The sequence below is a fragment of the Carlito syrichta genome, unplaced genomic scaffold, assembly GCF_000164805.1.
Source record: "Carlito syrichta isolate Samal-C Ts95f unplaced genomic scaffold, Tarsius_syrichta-2.0.1 Scaffold314669, whole genome shotgun sequence".
NCBI lineage: Eukaryota > Metazoa > Chordata > Mammalia > Primates > Tarsiidae > Carlito > Carlito syrichta.
This window is the reverse complement of record NW_007258765.1, coordinates 189,845-209,528: the sequence shown is the minus strand read 5'-3', so window position 1 is coordinate 209,528 and position 19,684 is coordinate 189,845. Positions and strand designations below refer to the sequence as shown.

The following is a 19,684-nucleotide window of genomic DNA, read 5'->3' as shown; positions in this document are numbered from 1 at the left end:
CACACACACACACACACCACCACACACACAAAGAAAGAAGGAAAGATACTCTGGAGGCAGGTTGAGTGCTCAGGTCACACAGTTAGAAGACCCAGGGCAGGGCCTGAGTTCTCATCCTGTACCAGTGTGCTTTCTATTACAAACAGATAGACAGACACTATTTTAGGTTCTATGGGTCATACAGTCTCTATCATAACTGCCTGACAGTATAGCATAAAGTCAGCCAAAGGCTACATCTAAACAAATAAGCATGACCACATGCCAATAAAACATCATTATGAATAGTGAAAATTAAATGTATATAAACTTTGTGGATCATTAAATATAATTTTTAGATTTTCCTCAACTACTTAAAAATGCAAAATGTTTATTCTTTGTTCACAGCCTGTATACATCAGGCAACAAGCTGGATTTGGCCCAGGGTTTATAGTTTGTAGAGCCCTGATTCAGAGGACTTACAGGACAGTTTAGACACACATAACATCTATTGTTGTCATACTTTGACAATTCCCAGTTCACATAGTATCATCACCACACTTAATTTATATTGTCTTCCTTTTTAAAATCTCATTATCCATCATAAAAGAAAGTAAGATATAGTTAAAAGACTGTAATATACTTCGCTTTCCACCCATGTTTTACTACCACATTCTCTTTTAACAATCCAATGGATCTTCATTGTGCATTAATGCTGGAAATCTTCGAACTTGAGATACAAATCTATTCACGTCTCGCAAGGTTTCATGGTGTACATTCTGGCTGCTCCACTACAGTGAAATGGGACTGGATGTTCAACCTTAACTTTTCTTTTGATGCAAAACCACCTGCTTTATATGTGGCATTTTACCTTTCTGTAGATGCCAAAAATGGTTCCAATGGACACAAGGCAGTCAATATTGGAAGACCCATCGAGGGGATCAAAGCAGACCACATATTTACCCTGAGCAAAGAAAAAGAAATGCAACTGTAAAATAGTGTAACAAGATACAGAGTAGACACTAAGGGAGCAAAAAATGGGAATCTGGAGGAAAGTTCGAGAAATGTGGGTCTTATTTATTTATGCTCGGTCATGGAAGATATGAAGCAGAATACAAAATGAAGATGATAGATAATAGATCGACAAGCAGATAGATCATTAAGCAGAGAAAACACCACTTAGAATAGGAGGTGTGGATGAAGGTGATAAATTACAGAGAAATCATAATATCCTACATTGTTGATATAATCAGATCATAATTTTGGATTGAATTACCTGGCAGCGAAAGGAGAAATGAAAACAAGCTTACGTCACTCATTTCCCCTTATTCATAAGGGAAAAAATAGTAATTCCTTAGGTGAAGCAAAGACATTTCTAGAGTTGAGATCTACACGAAACTTCTCATGCAGATCTTATAGATGCCACTTGAGTTAGGGGTGCATAGCGTTCTCAACAATATCCCTAGTGTCATTCCCAGAAGAGATAACTCTCTGTTGTCATGGGACTACCAAAGATTCATTTTTTGAATGGGATTTTCAATGGTGTGCTGGAGCTGGTGGTATCAGCACTCAAAAGCTAACTGTGCACAGCTCTTCCCTACTGTGCTTTCAGTGGTGTCATGTTGGTAGCTTAACAGTAACCATGGGAGGGTATTTACACCACTGGAAGTGGTAGATGCAACATATCAGAGATTTTTTTTTTGGTTAGTTTGTATTTAGGTGTAGTTTATCAGCATACCACTGGGAATTTTCCATCTCCAAATTATCCACCTTATGATGTAATTTTTAAATGTGTTGCACCAGGTCAAAATGATGCCCTGGCCTCTTACTCTCAACAAATCACCCTCAGCCATGCAGAAGAAACTGGAAACTAGACAGGGGAACGTGCCACACATTGTAATCAGAGGAGTTTGGAGTGTTTGGTAGAGAATATTAAACAAATTCAAACCATATGTCTACAACTGCCAAAGACTTAGAAAGGTCCAGTAAAGAAAAATATGATCTTTGACATCTAGTGCTAGTTTAGGAATGATATAAAACAATTAGTCAGATATGACTCCATTACTTTTAATAAAGGTCAAGATAGACAGCCTCTTTAACTTTTATTCTGATTGTTGGTGGGTTTTTTTGTTTGTTTGTTTTGTTTTTGTTGTTGTTTTGCTTTCCTTCTATTTCTACTCCTTTATGTCACCAGGCCATCTCAAACATGGAAAGATAGTAAGCCCATGTAACTGCCCTCCTAATCTCAAAAGTTTTCTAAAAATTAGAATGGTTGTTGTTTTATAAAAACTGGATATATGCTTTCATTCAACAATATTTTTTTAACAACTATTTTTGACTAAGACCCTATAACATGCCTGGCTTCGTGCTAAATGCTGAGGTACAGAAGAATAAAATTCATTCTCTGCCCTCAAGAAAGCAATCAGACCAACAGGGATTCCAATGGATTCCAGTGCACCAAGAGGTAATAGAATTTCAAGCAGTGTGGGTTGGCAACAGGTAGGGAGTAATGACTGGGGATTTGTTCAATAGAGATGCAACAAAAGAGGTTGTCAACAGAAGCCAGGCTTTGCAGAGCCTTGAACATGGCAATAAGAAATGAGAAATGGACATGAGCCCATGGGAGTCCATGGGGAAATGATGATGGCATGAACCATGGTGGTGGTGTAGACAGTGGCGAGGGGAGGATTTGAGCCATGGTGGTAGCGAGGCGGAACCTGTGAAAAGATGACGGGGGATCTAGGGAGATTCGCAGAAACCCATCCTGGTTAAGCAAGTGGAGCTCTGCATGAAGCTAGGAAGAAAAACGGTTGCGTTAAAACCCTCAACAGTGAAAGTACAGACCCACCCTTTTTTCGGGTTCTACTATTATGGCTTGTTTATCTTCTTCCGACACAAGAACACAGGTGGCAAACGATGACTTTAACATGTTCATAACCAGGTCATTGGAGAGGACATCCAGCTTCTTAACCTGATCATCTGTCACGTTGGTAGAGCCAGCAATGCCATAGCTATAGGGAAGAGAAGCCACAAAAAGTGAGCTGTGACCACCAGAGTAAGTAGGTGTACCTATAAGCCCCACTAAAAGGGAATGTTGAGTAGGATTTAGAAGAAAGGAAAAAAGACACGTGGTTTGGGAGAAACAAGACAGGAAGTGTGGTCATGCCTCCTAGAGAGGCTTCTAGAAAGGAGAAGACACTGTCATCTACTTGCTGGCTTCATACCCATCATGGTACCGCACATTATAGTTTAATCGGTGTTTCTCAACCTTTTTTTCATTACGGTCTTCCCTAAAGAACCTTTTTAAGCATTTTTTTTTACTGACCATACTCTTCCACAGAATTTTGATTTTAATACTACAAATGTAGTATATTTATTTATTACTGTATGAATGTCTGAACTGAATGCATTAAAAGTTTGGGATTTTTTGTTTTTGTTTTTGCTCACCAAGAACTAATATTCACCCCCAAATGCATGGGTTAAATAAATCAATTGAATTGAGAGACACAGCAAGCAAGGAGGTCTGGTCTGGAATGAGCTTGAGATGTGAGCTAAAAGGATCCTAAAAGAAAAGTAGCATCGACTGGTTCTACCACCTCATTTTATAGAGGAGGAAGCTCAGGTTCCAAAACTCCTGTGGGCTTCTCCAAACTGCAGAGGCAGGGTAGAGGTAAGATACTCACTCTAACTTCCAGGCCAGGGCTCTCTTGGTGACTCCCCAGGGCCCATGGCAGGAGTCTTAGAGGGTGAAAGGAGCAAGGAATCTTTACTCTGTTTTTAAGCTACTGCGAGCCAGTAACTGCAGCATCCCCAGAATCCAAGTGGCTTGTCCAAAATGCAGCCTAGTTTGCTGGACTGAGAAAAGAGGCTGGTTGCCATAACCAAGCGTTGCACATGAACACAGAAAGGGGGTGGAGGGAGCGTTTTACAGGAAGCATGCCTGGAACAAGATAAGAGACTGGATGTGGAAAGGGAAAGAGATGAAGCTTTGGGTCAGGCTCGGTGGCTCAGCCTGTAATCCCGTGCCTTTGGGAGGCTGAGGTGAGTGGATTGCCTGAGCTCGCGGGTTCGAACCCACCTGGGCAACTTGGTGAGGCCTCATCTCTACAATAAATCAAAAATTAGCCGGGCGTGGTAGCACACGCCTGTAGTTCCAGCAACTTGGAAGGCTGAGGCGGAAGGATCGCCGGAGCCCAGCAGGTCGAGGCTGCGGTGGCCGGGAGCGACCACTGCACTCCAGTCTGGGCGACAGACTGAGACTCCAATTCAAAAAAAAAAAAAAAAAGAGAGATGGAGCTTTGAAGACACTGTGAGTGATAACTGTACAACTGCACCCTTGGCCAAGACAGCTGTGAGCTTGCCTGGGAACTGATTGCCACTTCTTCAGTGACTATGACTGTGACTGCTTCAATGCCTGAAAATGCATTTTCCCGAAACGTAATTTGCGGTGTCTGGCTGGGCAGCACGGAGCCACCCTAGAAACTGTCCAGTCCCAAATGCCTGGTGTGACCTAACTGTCTCAGGAGGTGAGTCCAGCAGACTCATCACGTCTACTTGTTGTTGTTGGCCACTTCTGGCGCCATAGCCTTTTCAGCCTGAGAAACACCTCTGGTTGTACCAGCACTCCTCCCGGCTACTTCCCTTCCCCCATCACTGCTATTTCTTTCTTTTTCTTTTTTTTGAGTTGGAGTCTCACTCTGTCACCCAGACTGGAGTGCAGTGGCATGCTCCCGGCCACCACAGCCTGGACCTGCTGGGCTCTAGAAATCCTTCAGCCTCAACCTTCCAAGTAGCTGAAATTACAGGTGCGCGCTACCATGCCTGGCTAATTTTGATTTATTGTAGAGATGAGGTCTCGCCAAGTTGTCTGGGCAGGTCTCGAACCCACGGGCTCCGGCAATCCTCTCACCTCGGCCTCCTAACGTCACTGTTATTTCATGAGTGAAAGGCCAAGGGACCTATGGGGTTGCAGCCGGAGCCTGTGTCTCTGGGCTTTGGGTTCTCTTTCCACATAATCTTTTGCTGACCTCAATGGTGAGGCCAATGCTGGTGGAGGAAGAAAGCCACCAAACTGAGGGGACCTGGGTACATGGCAAGGCCACCAACCCAAATAAAAGTCATTTCCCTCACCGGTCCCATAAGCGGCAAGGTTCTTTCCCTCCTAGCCCAAGATGTCCACCACGAAACTCACTGATGATTCAGCACAAGGACCTGGGCTTTAGGACAGAGACTTGGTTCAGATCTCAGCTCCGCGAGGTCCCGGTCCTCTCTGAGCCTCCCTTCCTTTTGCATGTGTCCAGGGAGGGAAATGATGTCTGCCTCCTGGGGCAGATCGAGGAGTGCATAGTCCTTGGTGCCTGACAAGTATAGCCCAACGGGGACCATTCTAGGGCGGCCTAGGGAGCAGGGCTGGGTGGGAGGGAGGCTGATGAATGGGCCACTGAGGCAGACACAGGAAAGAAGGAAAGGCCTGTGTCTCCCACTGGCCCGAGTTCCACCTGCTCGGGTACCTTCCTCAGGGACACTTCGGCTGGTTCCTTTTACTCTAAAGCTTCCGAGAGGCCTGAGGGCTCCTTTATTCCACAGATATTTATGGGGACACACAGTGCGTGGGGAACTGCTCTGCGTGCGGGGGTTCCGTGCTGAACAAGAGAGGTGAAGACCCCGTCTCCTCTCCTGAAGCTTCCATTCTGGTGTGGTGAGACAAACAAGACGCAAGAAACAAATCCGTGTTGTGGAATGAATAAGGTGATGTCAGATAGTGACAGAAGCTCCCTGTTATAAAATAAAAACAAGGAGAGGGCAGGAGGTAGGAATTGCAGGGCGGGTGGTTCTTTTAAATGGTCAAGGAAGCCGGGCTCGGTGGCTCAGCCTGTCATCCCGCGCCTTTGGGAGGCTGAGGTGAGTGGATTGCCTGAGCCCCTGGGTTCGAGACCCACCTGGGCAACTTGGCGAGACCTCATCTCTGCAATAAATCAAAAATCAGCCAGGCGTGGCAGTGCGCGCCTGTAATTCCGGCTACTCGGAAGGCTGAGGCGGAAGGATCGCCGGAGCCCAGCAGGTCGAGGCTGTAGTGGCCGGGAGCGACCACTTCACTCCAATCTGGGCAACTGAGTGAGATTCCAACTCAAAAAAATAAAAATAAAAAAATAAATGGTCAAGGAAGGTCTCTCTGCGAAGGGGGTATTCAACCTGAATGGCATTTCGAATGTTTTTCATAAGAAAGGGAGGAAATGAAAAAGCCCTCAAGGAGCCCGAATAAGTCAGCTAGTAAGGACTCCAAAGAAGAGTTCACGTCAGTAATTTATCCAAAGAAAACATGAAGTTCATTTTTTACATATTTCCAAGTGGAAGAGGGGGACACCGTGTGCGCATTTATGCAAGTAACTTCTAAAAACTCGAGGTCTTTTTCTCGTGATACCCGGGTCCAGGAGCATCAAAATTTGGAGAAAAGGGACCCAGAGGAAAAAAATCTGTACATGGCTCATCTGACAAAAGGCCAGCTCTGATTTGCAGTTTTCCTGGGCTGATCCCACTAGCTTAAGAGAGACAAGTTTGCCTGCAACTTGTATCAAACACGGGGTCGCCACAACTCGTGTAGTGGGATTAAATGCAAGTAGGTGAGTTCCAGGTGTGCTGGGCTACGTACCCTGAGCTTGCAGTTGGCCAGACTGAAGCGAGAAGCAACTTCTGTTGCCCTGGATCATGCCCTAGCCTATGAGGTTTTACAGTTGGTGTCAGGGTAGGCAACATGCCCAAGCAAGACCATAAGCCAGGTTTCCTCACAGCTGCTCCAAGATTCCAAGATGGCGCCCACCCTTGAGTCACAGAGACTCAGTGAAGTCAAGGTCAGCAAAGGGTGGCACACCCTGCCCCCGATGGAAGTCATGTGGGGCCATATAACATGCTGAAGGGATGGACAACATAGGACAGCTGTCTCCAACCTTCAACTTCTTTGTCATCAGGGACCAGTTTCATGCAAGACAATTTTTCAATGAATGGAAGCAGGGGAAGTATAGTCAAGCCTCACTGCTAATGTGAATCTGTATTTGCAGCCACTCCCCAGCTCAGATCATCAGGCATTAGATTCTCATAAGGAGCATGCAACTTAGATCCCTCACATGTGCAGTTCACCTTAGGGTTCACACTCCTATGAGAATCTAATGTTGCGCTGATGGGACAGGAGGCTTGCTCAGGCAGTAATGTGAGTGATGGGGAGCAGCTGTAAATACAAGAAGCTTCACTCCCGCCCACTGCTCACCCCCAGCCGTGCAGCCCGGTTCCAAACTGGCCATGGTCTAGTACTGGTCTGCGACCCAGGGCCTGGGGACCCCGATGTATGTACCCTTACCATACCCTGCACTGACGTGACCATCTTCATCCACCCAACTGTGGCAGACAACTGGCTCCACTGCCTTTGGGGTTTCCATGACACCACTGGGTGGTGTTAAGCTGGTTCTTGACCCTTTCTTCAGAACTCCTCTTTATCCCCCCATTCTGACAGGAAGGACCCTTTCCGACTGTCCTCCAGTTGGTTATGAAGCATAAAAGGACATGCAATGATAGATTATTCTGGGACCCTCAAACTCAGAACTCACGTACTCTATAACTTTCCTAGGATAGCTTGCTGGAGGTTTTTCCCTGGTGAGTACGGACATTAAGAAACCTTTCAGAAAGACAAGAAAATGATTCTAAAGTAGAAACTAAGTTCAAAAGAATAGATTCTCAGGCTAGCACCAATAGTGCCGCCAGGCTGGTAGTAATGACGTCCGGGTTTGTATAATTTAATGATTGAGCCGCAGCTCAGCACATGAAGTTAGCCTTGGGTTTCTCTCTCTGCACTGCGTTATTCTGGCCAGGGATGCGAAGACACGATGACCAGTCAGGCCAAGGCAAACGCTCAATCAAGCTTCTCCCGACACACCTCAGGGGGACCCTAAGAAGAGCTTCAAGATGTCTCTGAGGTAACACATTTCCATGGGTCAATGAAAAGCAGGATGCAGGCAAGGCTTCTGTGAGGCTGACAAAGGAAAACAGCCCTTAGAAATACCCTGAGGAGCTAATTTGCTGAAGAGTCCCTGGAGTTTATTTTCTCCAGCAGTTTTCAGAAACCCCCTCGGAAACAATAAATGTCTGCCTGCTGACAAGTTACCATCCCTCAAAGGCCCCGAAGGATAGATTAGCAGGAGCCGTCACTCTGCATTCCCATGACCACCCAGAGAGGGCAGGGTGACCTGCCTACAGCCAAGAGCAGATAGGCCTTAGCTCCTCCCAGGACAGGCCCAGACCTTTGCTCAGCCCACTGACCAGGGCTCAGAGAGCATCTACTGTGTTCCCTAAACTGAAGTCCTAGGAAGACTCCAAGAAAGTCTGCAGGGGCCAGAAGACTCGCCCTGGCTTAGACAGCATTTTAATGGCACCAACGGCCCTCGATGAGACTTGAGCAAAGCCTTTTCACACACCACCGGGCTTCCTTTTGGATCCGTTCCCGATTCCACTCTCTGGGGCCAGATAAGGCAGCCAATGAGGCCACAGGGATATGAAAAAGTGTACAGGTTTTCCCGTGAACAACCTTGCCCCCAAAAGCCTTCCCTGGAGCCAACTCTGCCTTGCAATCGATAGAAAGAGAGGCAAGCTGAGACTGCGAAGAAATGGGTTGACTGAGCAAGTCGTAAACCTCTGAACCTACCCCCCCCACACCCCCTACCCCCAGCAAAGGGGTCAGTAGCAGGTGGGGGTAGGCAAGGTCATTTCAACTCAGCCAGTCATTTAATCTGCCAGGAAATGTTTCCCAACTGGGAGTTATCACAGACGACAAAGGCTACATTGTGAGGTTGCCTCCACCTTTTCATCTGGGGACCTCGCAGGAGAAAAGTCAGATCATGAGGGATGAGGGGAGGAAAATGATTCGAGGCCTCCCCCGAGAAGCAGCAGACAGAAAGCAGGAGGACAGGTTACTTGCCGAGGCCTGAGGGCCACGGGCCGCTGATGTGGGTAACAGAATTTAAATGTCCTGCACACCTTAGCAAGGAGTGAGGGCAGGCTGCCTTCAAGATGCAACCCCAGAGCTCTGAAACGGGGCACAAGATCACACAAATTTCATCTACGCCCAGGTATGGGTGAATTAACAGCTGGCTCTCGGAAAATTGACATTTCTAGGACATGCCTTTACTATTCCAGAAGACCCAGGATATTCGGTTTCCACATATCTAAGTCAAAGTTAAGATTTTCTTGAGAATAGAAAAGACAACAATGATGATGAAACACTAATGATATCGTCATTTATACTATATTTATATCTATTTTAAAATTCCATCCCGTGTTGTATCTTAAGTGAATAAAACAAATATATATATATATAATCTTTTTGGTAATTTTAATTACAGGGTTGTGTTTTTTTTCATAGAAAGAGCAGAGTTTGGCCAGACTCGGTGGCTCAGCCTGTAATCCCAGCGCTTTGGGAGGCCAAGGTGTGTGGATTGCCTGAGCCCGCGGGTTCAAGACCTGCCCGGGCAACTTGGCGAGACTTCATCTCCACAATAAATCAAAAACTATCCGGGCATAGTAGCACGCACCTATAGTTCTGGCTACTTGGAAGGTTGAGGCAGAAAGATCGCCGGAGCCCAGCAGGTCGAGACTGCGGTGGCTGGGAGCGTGTCACTGCACTCCAGCCTGGGCGACGGAGTGAGACTCCAACTCAAAAAATAAAAATAAATAGAAAGAGCAGAGTTGGCTAACGTGAGTCCTATTCTTGCTCCTGATAGATACATTGTTGGTTAACTGGCATGACTCTTCAATAGGGGGCAGCTTCTGGAAATAAAACCACAGCACCTGACCTGGAAAATGAAACCAGTTAACTGATTTGGATAGTTTGGATGGATACCCAAAGAGGGCTCTGAGCCTGAAGCTGAAGACACTCGGACTCCATCATGCCAGGAGCCTGGCCATGGTTTCAGGAATGAGACAACAGCAGTAGTGATGTCACATAACCCTCCCAGAGGGCCTGCGGGGCGAGAGGGTCTATTCTCCCAACCTGCAGCCAGAGAAGATCAGGATAGCCCACAGGACTGGAGGGCACGGCCTCTATGGGACATCATCTTGATGGCCTTCGGGACGGCCCACTTTTTTCTAGGAGTCAATGGGAGGGAGGCCACAGACGGAGATGCCGCCCCTGAAAACGCTGTCTAAAACTCCGATGTCAGCGGGCTTGGGCCAACCTGCTCTGCACAGGAATGCTGAGAGTAGGAGGCCTCTGGGCTCTGGCAGCTCACCCACTGGGCCAGCCTAAGGACAGTCAACACCCGCACAGTTTTCCACTTGGGGACATTTGCAATTAGATCCTTACAGGTGGCGGGGCTCGGTGGCTCAGCCTGTAATCCTAGCACTTTGGGAGGCCGAGACAAGTGGATCGTCTGAGCCCGCGGGTTCGAGACCAGCCCGGGCAACTTGGTGAGACCTCATCTCTCCAATAAATCAAAAATTAGCCAGGCATGATAGTGCGCACCTGTAGTTCTGGCTACTTGGAAAGCTGGAGCGAAAGGATCACCGGAACCCAGTAGATCAAGGCTACGGTGGCCGGGAGCATGCCACTACACTCCAGTGAGACTCCAACTCAAAAAAAAAAAAAAAAAAAATCCTTATAGGCAACCTGATAATTTTCTAAGGAGGTCTGAAGCTAAAACTGAGGATATTCTCTGAGAGGGCTGAAACTCTTGCACATGCAAGGCACCTCTGAATGTGCCTCTGGAGAAAGAAAGACCTACGTGTTTGTTTGTATATTGAGTCAAAGTCTCACTCTGTCACCCAGGCTGGAGTGCAGTAGCACAAGCATGACGCACCACGTCTCAACTTCCTGAGCTCAGGCGATCTTCTTGCCTTAGCCTCTCAAATAGCTAGGACTACACCAACACGCCCAGCTAATTTTTTTATTTTCTGTAGAGACGAGGTCTTACTATATTGACCAGGCTGGTCTCGGAAGTCCTGGACTCAAGTGATCCTCCTGCCTCGGCCTCCTAAGGTGCTGGAATTACAAGCGTGAGCCACTGAGCCCAGTCTTCTACCAGCTCGTGAGCCTGAGCAAAAGAATGAGATCCTTAAGCACCCAGAACAAAGTTCACATGCAGTAAGTGCTCAGTGAACACTTTTTGATTGATTGGATGATTTTAGAGAGTAATAAAGAGATCCAAGAACTCCTAAGATTGCAGATGCCTTTAGACCCAGTGGTTTTGGTAACACCTCCCTTCACAATCATCATCCAAGACCCTCCACCCCTGGGGGGGGTGACCCTCCCCAGATTAGCATGACCTCTTGATAACAGTGTGTTTGCAGAGCAAACTCTGTGTTAAGACAAATGCAATGGCTCTTCCCTCCAGCCAGTTCATCAGGAAACTGCAGGGTGTCATGGTCAAGGCCAGGCTAGGACTGTAGATCACTGGGGTTCAAATCCCAGCTCTGCTAGGTGCAAAGCAGCCTAGTCAAGCCATTTAGCAACTCTGGTTTCTGGTTCTTCATCTGTGATATAGGAATACGGTATGTCTGCTTCATAGTCTTTGGAGGGGGAATAAATGAGTTAATATGGCTAAAGGGATCAGAATAGCACCTGTGCATAAGCAAGTGCGCAAGAACACTACTGCTCCACACCCCTGCCTAACTCCCTCGGCATGAACACGACCACACTGACAATCAAGGCAGGATCTGGGCAATAACTCAGCACCAGAAGGCCTGGGTTCAAATTCTGCCTTCCCAAGCCCAAGAGGGAAGATTACTTGAGGCCAGGAGTTCAAGACCAGCCTGGGCAACATAGGAAGACCCTGTCTTTAAAATTTTTTTTTTAAATATATAGCTAGGAATGGTGGTGCATGCCTAAAGTCTCAACTAACTTGGGATGCCGAGACAGGAGGATCAGCTGAGGCCAGGAAGTCGAGGCTTCAGTGAGCCAGGATCATGCCACTGCACTCCAGCCTAGGTGACGGAGTGAGACCTTGTCTCCAAAATAAAATAAAATCCTGTCTTTCCTTATTAATGATAATGAGACCTCCATCAAGTTGTTCAAACTCCCCGAATGGCTCTTTCTGGCCAGGTTTGTAAGGATGGTGGATAACACATGAGATGCACTTGGTCCACAGCAGTCACCACGACGGCAGCCATCATTGATCTTAACCTAGCCTTACTGGCATCCACCAAGTAAGTGTTGGTTGATGAGAGGGGTGGGGCAGGGGAAACCATCTCTAAACCAGTTTTACAAGCAACTCCCAGGAAAGCAGCCAGCATGGAACTGTGATCACAGGTAACTGGCAAAAAAAAAAAAAAAAAAGTTTACATTTGATACAATCTCACCAGGGATATGATTTCGAGAGACGTTTATGACATTGCACTTCAATTTCATTCAAATTAGTTGGCCCTATAGCCCAAGTGGAAAAATCACCTCGCCAGGGTTAAAGTCCCTGCGATCTTTCTCTTTCAAACACCCAGAGACACAAAAGAGCTTTTTCTGGAGTTTGAGGAGCAGAACTTAATTTGAGAAGTTGTCCATAATATCTCTTCTTTTGCTTCTGCTGTAAACCTCACTGAAACTTTTTAAAAGCTGTAAGCCATTTTAATTCATTGGATACGGAGTTCCTTAAAAGCACAGGTTACTTTGGCCAGTATTTTGAGATCTTTGGAAATCTGGATTAAATACTAGCATTGTTTTCCAAGTTTGCCTGTCGTTTCTAAAATGGAATGAGCCGTTTCACCACCATGAAGCCTAGGATACTGGACACAGATTTATGATGATTGGGAGAAGCTGCCTCTCACAGCATTTCTGAAGCACAGCATCAGATGCAAGGGTCAGAACCAGGGGCCACCACCACACTTAGAGCCCTTGATGACTTCCTGGAGTTGCTAACTGACTTAGGACTGTTTCCACCTAACGTCAGCACTTCAGACAGCATGCAAAATCATCAGGCTCGACTAAACAACACCCGACTAAACAAAAACGGACGTGGATTATTGTTTAATCCTTCTCGCAAAAGTCAAAGGTAGCACTGGCTTGTTATTGATTGACTGCACGGTAATGAACCATTCACCCCGCCGGGAATATCCAAGGGCTAGTTCAGAAAGACTATGAAGAAGAGGCACCAACCAGAACAGCTTTCAGAGGTCACAAACCCCAACTTTTGCCTGAATTCACATGGAAGGAAAATGGACATACAGGACAGCGCATGGCTGGCTGTGCTTGTTTTTGTTTTTCGTTTTCATGGAAAGGAAGTTGCAGTTCCTCTTTGGTCCTATGAGGAAGATAATTCAAGGAATGTAACATAGATCTGAGAAAGTTTCCAAATCTTCAATAAGCTCTGCAAATTTGAAGATAAGCTTAGGCCAGGCACAGTGGTGAATGTTTGTAATCCTAGCACTTTGGGAGACTGAGGCAGAAGAATTGCTTGAGTACAGGGGCTCAAGAACAGCCTGGGAAACACACCAAGACCCCAACTCTACAAAAACACTAAAATAAAAATTAGCCGGGCATGGTGGCTCATGCCTGTAGTCCCAGCTATTCAGAAGGCTGAAGCAGGAGGATCGCTTGAACCCAGGAATTTGAAGTTGTATTGAGCTATGATCACACCACTGCACTCCAGCTTGGTGACAGAGTAAGACCCTGTCTCTAAAAAAATCAAAAAGAGAGAGATAAGTTTAAACATATATTAGCTCTTCTGTCATTCCAAAATAAAAACTGAAGTTCTTTATTATTTTCTTCTGTCAGATAACTGAGAAGACCACACATCTAAAAGTGACTTTTCTGGACACAATATGGACAGGATGGGAAGATGTTCCCTGTAACCATTCTGATGGTGCAGCATTGTTCTAATATGTAATGTTCTAGCCCAGACTATATCCCTGCTGATACAGGCAGGCGACTGCTAAGGAATAAAGAGCAAAATACAGACACAACAGTTTACAAAAAAAAAAAAAAAAATGATGACATTGGTACCCTATACGTGAACTCAGTTTATCCTCATATAGCTGAGGTTGAAAAAACAGTTGTCTCCATCTTACAAGTGGGGAAATAGAGGCTCAGAGATGCTACATCAACGGCCCAAATCCTCCCAGAAATTAAATGACAGAGCCCGAAATTTAAGCCCTGCTCCCTCTCTCTCCAAAATGTGCTCTTAAAGCCTTGCACATTCCTGCTAACCCTAGTTTAGATTTTCTTTTCTTTTTCCCTGCCTCGAAGCAAATGTGCCAAAATCCAGTGGCCAAATCTTTAGTCAGCGCTTCATGCCTAAATGCCAGACTGGCAAGGCCTGCTGTAGGCTAGACAGCATCTCCAACTGGATGGCCCCCAACACCTCAAGTTCAAAGTTTTCAAAACGTTGGCAACCTTTTCTCTCCCTCTCCCAGCCTCTAAAAACCAGCTCCTCCTTGAGAATCCTGTTTCTGTCTTCGTGTGGTTTTGTTTTTCGATGGCACAAGCCTGTTCGCAGTTGGTCTCAAGTCAGCACTTTGAGACCCACCCTCGCTGCCCTTCTCATCCGACCCACGCTCAGACTCCTCCTGATTCTCCCCCTCCTCCGCTGCCTCCCCACATCCCGTATTTACCTTCTTCCAACTCTACACTTCCAGCCACAGCGTCCTCTCTAATCGTGCCACTTGGCCTCTCAGAAACCTTTCACAAACCTTCACTCTCTTTGCCCACGCTCCAACAGATATCAAGTGTTTACCCTTGCCATTCAAAGCATCCCGATGCACCTGTGCTTTCACATCCACAAACATCCCACCACACGCACCTCACGCGTGGTCCGGCTGAACGAGTGACTTTTTCAGAATCACTTTCCCACCTCGGGACTTTCCTCACTCGATCACCCAACCTGAGCCGCTCTCTGGCCATCAGGTCTATGACCGGTCACCTTCTACTGCCCACTGCAAATGCCCATCTTGGGGACTTCACAGTCCTTTACAACTGAATTGTATTTGGGGCACCTCTATGAAAGTATCTTTCAAAACCTTTATTGGACATTATAACTAATTCTACACTTGGCTTATTTTTTTTCCCACAGTGTAACCTCTGTGTCATTCTCATCTCTCAATCTCTTCCAGAACTTTGTGCACAGTAAGGGTTCAATAATATTTTTTTTTTTAAGTCAAGGTCTCACTGCACTCCACTGTCATCCAGGCTGGAGTGCAGTAGCATGATCATGGCTACCACAGCCTCAACTTCCTGGGCTCAGGTGATCCTTCTGCCTTAGCCTCCTGAGTAGCTGGGACTACAGGTCCATGCCACCATGCCCAGTTAATTTTTTTATTTATTATAGAGATGAAGTCTTACCATGTTGCCCAGGCTGGTCTCAAACTCCTGGGCTCAGACAATTCTCTTTTCTTGGCCTCCCAAAGTGCTGGGATTACAGGTGTCAGCCACCACCGTGCCTGGCCACATTTTGTTAAATTGAATGGAATCAGTGAATTCTTCAGACCGTGATTCGGAAACATATACAAAGAGAAGTCAACTCCATGTTGACTCCACAATACAAAGAAGCCTAAGTCCCTGGAGAATGGCTATCTCCCAAAGGAATGAAAACTAAGAAGCCGGGGTCGGTGGCTCAGCCTGTCATCCCGCGCCTTTGGGAGGCTGAGGTGAGTGGATTGCCTGAGCCCGCGGGTTCGAGACCCGCCTGGGCAGCGAGACCTCATCTCTACAATCAATCAAAAAAATCAGCCGGGCGTGGTAGCGCATGCCTGTAATTCCGGCTACTCGGAAGGCTGAGGCGGAAGGCTCGCCGGAGCCCAGCAGGTCGAGGCTGCGGTGGCCAGGAGTGGCCACAGCACTCCAGTCTGGGCGACCGAGTGAGACTCCAACTCAAAAAAAAAAAAAGAAGTTAGGCTCGGTGGCTCAGCCTGTAATCCCGCGCCTTTGGGAGGCTGAGGTGAGTGGATTGCCTGAGCCTGCAGGTTCGAGACCCGCCTGGGCAGCGAGACCTCATCTCTACAATAAATCAAAAAAATCAGCCAGACGTGGTAGCGCATGCCTGTAATTCCGGCTACTCGGAAGGCTGAGGCGGAAGGATCGCCGGGGCCCAGCAGGTCGAGGCTACAGTGGCCAGGAGCAGCCACTGCACTCCAGTCTGGGCGACCCAGTGAGACTCCAACTCAAAGAAAAAAAAAGAAAACTAAGAAACAGGGCAACGCTTGAATTTGACATATAAACTATCAACTTACAGGCTGCTAACAGAAAGCTTTCCCTTTTCAGCTCCTACTTGCCAGGATCTGCTGGTCTTCTCTTCTGGGCATGGGTGCAGGGGAGCCAGGAGCACAGAGAGAAGGCTTCCATGGCATGCGTGTCAAAGCCAAGGATTCCTTGGGATATAAATCTTAAGTCACTTGTTAAAAATGTAATTAATGGATGAGATTTAGGGTTTGGCAAACTTTACCTGATTTCTAAAAACTAAAGAAAAAGATGTATGGTGTGGCAAAAAGAGCCCCAAGCTGGGGTTCCAGAGACCTCAGCCACAGACCAAGTCATCTCATCTTCCCTGTCCTCATCTGTATGAGGAGGAGACTGGGCTAGGTGACTGCTAATTCTTCTTCAGTTTAAAACTCTGTGGTTCTAGAAACATCTTATTAGGAGTAATGAAAGTGACTATTAAAGCAACTTTAGGTTAACAGAGAGAAAGAATGCACCAGGCTTCATGCTTAAACTCCTGATGTCTCCATGATGAGGCGTCATGGTGAACTCTGTAAACTAATTCTGGCAAGGTTCCTGCAAATCTACAATCAAGACCTCTGCATTAATGAGTTCTTTGCAGCCATCCTGGCTTTTCATCCAGGATATCAAAGCCTGTAATGAATATAATTTGGGGACTCGCTTGAGATCTTGTCTCATTGCTGCCTGCCTGACTACAAGTCACACTGAGAACAGGCAAACTCTGATTTTCTCACAAGAATAGAGTCCAGCATCTGGTCCTCCCTGTCAGGGAGGTCCTCCAGGTCCTCCTACCCACACAATCAGGTGACAACGCCTGTTCTAAGGCTACAACACTGTAATAGCCAGAGACCCGTGAAAACATAAATACCCCAAAACAGAGAAAGAGTTCAATAACTCCTGCTAAAGCTGTGCAATGGAACAAGACACGATAGTTAAAAGGTGGGTAGATGTCTATATCTTGACATCAAAGCATGTTCATTACATCGTGCTAAATGATAAACTGCAGAAAAGTGTGTTAAGTGTGACCCATTTTGTTTGCTATTTACCTATAAGCATATGTGAATATGTGTTCATGTATGTGAGCATAAAGAACTATCTGGGAAAATAACCAACAAATTGCTAACAGTTGATACCCCAGGGAATGATTATGGGTGAGTTTCACTGTTTTCTTTGTGTTCTTTTGACTGGCTTGAATTTCTGTCAGTGAGGGCAACTTGCTAAGTAGTTTATAACAATAATATTTTTAAAGCCTAGTGTTTGCAACTATCTAACCTAAAAATACACATATCTAATGTGGCCAAAATTAGCACTCTTTGTCCAGGCTGCACTATCAAAATCTCCCTATCTGAGGCCCTACTACTTAAGGTTACTTAAAAGGGGGGATATTTTGAAACAGATCTTGCCTCTCTGCGTCTCTCTGGGGCTGTGAAAGATACTGACACATTTTTAAAACAGTGTCAGAGCTGGGCATGGTGGCTCGTGCCTGTAATTCCGGCACTTTGGGAGGCCAGTGTGGGAGGATTGCTTGAGCCCAGGAGTTCAAGACCAGCATGGACAACATAGTGAGAATCTGCCTCTACAAAAAAATAAAAACATGACTCAGGTGTGGCGGCATATGCTTGTAGTCCCGGCTACTAGGGAGGCTGAGGCAGAAGGATTGTCTGAGCCTGGGAGTTCAAACCTGCAGTGAACCGCGATTGCGCCACTGTACTCCAGTCTAGGCAACAGAGTGAGACCCTGACCAAAAAAATAAATAAAACACACACACACACACACACACACACACACACACACACACACACACACACCAGAAATGACACGAGCTATTTTTTTTTAAAGTTCCCTGTGAGGGCACCTGTACTAGTTGCAAACTAAATTTGAAGTAAGATTTTACCTGCTTGTGTTTCCCAAAGGAAAGAATCCTGCTTTATGAAGAATAACCAGTGGTGACAGTAATGAGGTCAATATCTTCCTAACCATATATGTCTTTACCTCTCTCCCAGCAAGGGCTGCTCCTGCTTGATATCTGTAAATGTAATCATACACTCCTTTATAAGAATTTGTACCATCAACTCCATACTACAGAACCAGAGCCAGACAACTTACCAGAAAAGGAATCCAGGTTGCAGGGTGGAAGGGAGTTTTTAAAAATGCAGAACTGCATTCCAGAGTAGCAGTGTTATGCTTTCCAGCTCAGCCATGAACTTCGTGTGTCATTTTTTTTTTTTTTATTTGAGTTGGAGTCTCACTCTGTCGCCCAGACTGGAGTGCAGTGGCTGCTCCTGGCCACCGCAGCCTCGACCTGCTGGGCTCCGGTGATCCTTCTGCCTCAGCCTTCCGAGTAGCTGGAACTACAGGCACGCGCTACCACGCCCGGCTAATTTTCTGCTTTATTGTAGAGATGAGGTCTCGCCAAGTTGCCCAGGTGGGTCTCGAACCCGCGGGCTCAGGCAATCCACTCACCTCAGCCTCCCAAAGACACGGGATTACAGGCTGAGCCACCGAGCCCTGCTCGTGTGTGATTTTTACAGTGTTCTTACATGGGGGAAAGGTGAGGAAGGAATATGGACAATCTGAAACCCCAGGCACTCTTTAAAGTGGCGGGTCTGTTCATTATAAAGTACTTGTGCACACCAGCACAAACCCAAGAATGCCGTGTGACTTGCAAAAGTAGGCGCCTTTTGGGTCACCGTGCCCTCTGACTCCGCTCCTCACCATGTGATCTGCAGACGGGCAGCTGCAGATCGGCACTGCCCACCCCAGGAGAACTCAGAAATGCAGAATTCTCAGACCCCATCCCAGACCTCCTGAAGGAAGATGCATGTCTTAACAAAACCCCCAAAGCATTTCTGCGCACACTGAAGTTTGCTATGCACTCCCGGGCTCATTCAAAACCATTTCACTTACAAACAGCTCTTGGGCCATGCGTTAACTGGGCTAGGACTGCACGCACGATGATTGCAAAGGAGTAGAGGTTTTGAAGTTCTCAGTGGGAGTGTTCGCTGCTGACGGGACAGCACAGCAACTGCTGCCAGAAAAAGCCAGCCCCCGAGCACTGCTGCGCCTGAGCCCTCCGGGAATGCTGGCTTCCTTGCGGCCATCCTGGGGGTCCACTCCCCGCAACAGGTCTCTTCGGGAGACACCGATCAGAAGCCTGACTTGGGTCCCCCGAGGGAATGAAGGAGGGCAGAGAAGACACAGAGACAGGCAGGCACCTGAACTAGCCGTGCGAGGAGGACCCCGGACCTGCGGGGGGAGGCGAGGGTGGATAGGGCGGGCAGATCAAGTGCCGGCCCGTGGCCGAGCAGAGTCGCCAGGAGCAGGCTGAGAGGGGGCCGAGGCTGGCTGCTCGGCCGGAGGCGAGGAAGGTGGGACGCAGGCAGGCGTGCGCCTCCAGGTGGCACCTCCAAGTGAAGGGAGTGGGGCAGGGTTTGGGTGCAGCTGGGCAAACGTCCCGGGAGAGGGAGAGACTCAGATGTCGCCGCACAGGCGGAGGCGGACAGCAGCAGACAGGAGAAGCCAACGCCTGCC

At 47.1% G+C, this 19,684-nt stretch overlaps 1 protein-coding gene across 1 annotated transcript in view; it reads right to left on the bottom strand.

The window, feature by feature from the left end:
- LOC103274254 (fructose-1,6-bisphosphatase 1-like) overlaps positions 1-14,727 on the bottom strand; it is a 28,263-nt gene extending 13,536 nt beyond the window's left edge. Inside the window, exons 1-5 of the mRNA XM_021719417.1 lie at positions 14,676-14,727; positions 12,091-12,266; positions 8,397-8,617; positions 2,825-2,987; positions 848-940 (exon numbers count right to left, since the gene is read on the bottom strand). Coding sequence (XP_021575092.1) covers positions 848-940; positions 2,825-2,987; positions 8,397-8,617; positions 12,091-12,266; positions 14,676-14,727 — 705 coding nt within the window. The remainder of the gene's footprint in view (positions 1-847; positions 941-2,824; positions 2,988-8,396; positions 8,618-12,090; positions 12,267-14,675) is intronic.
- Positions 14,728-19,684: the final 4,957 nt, after the last annotated feature.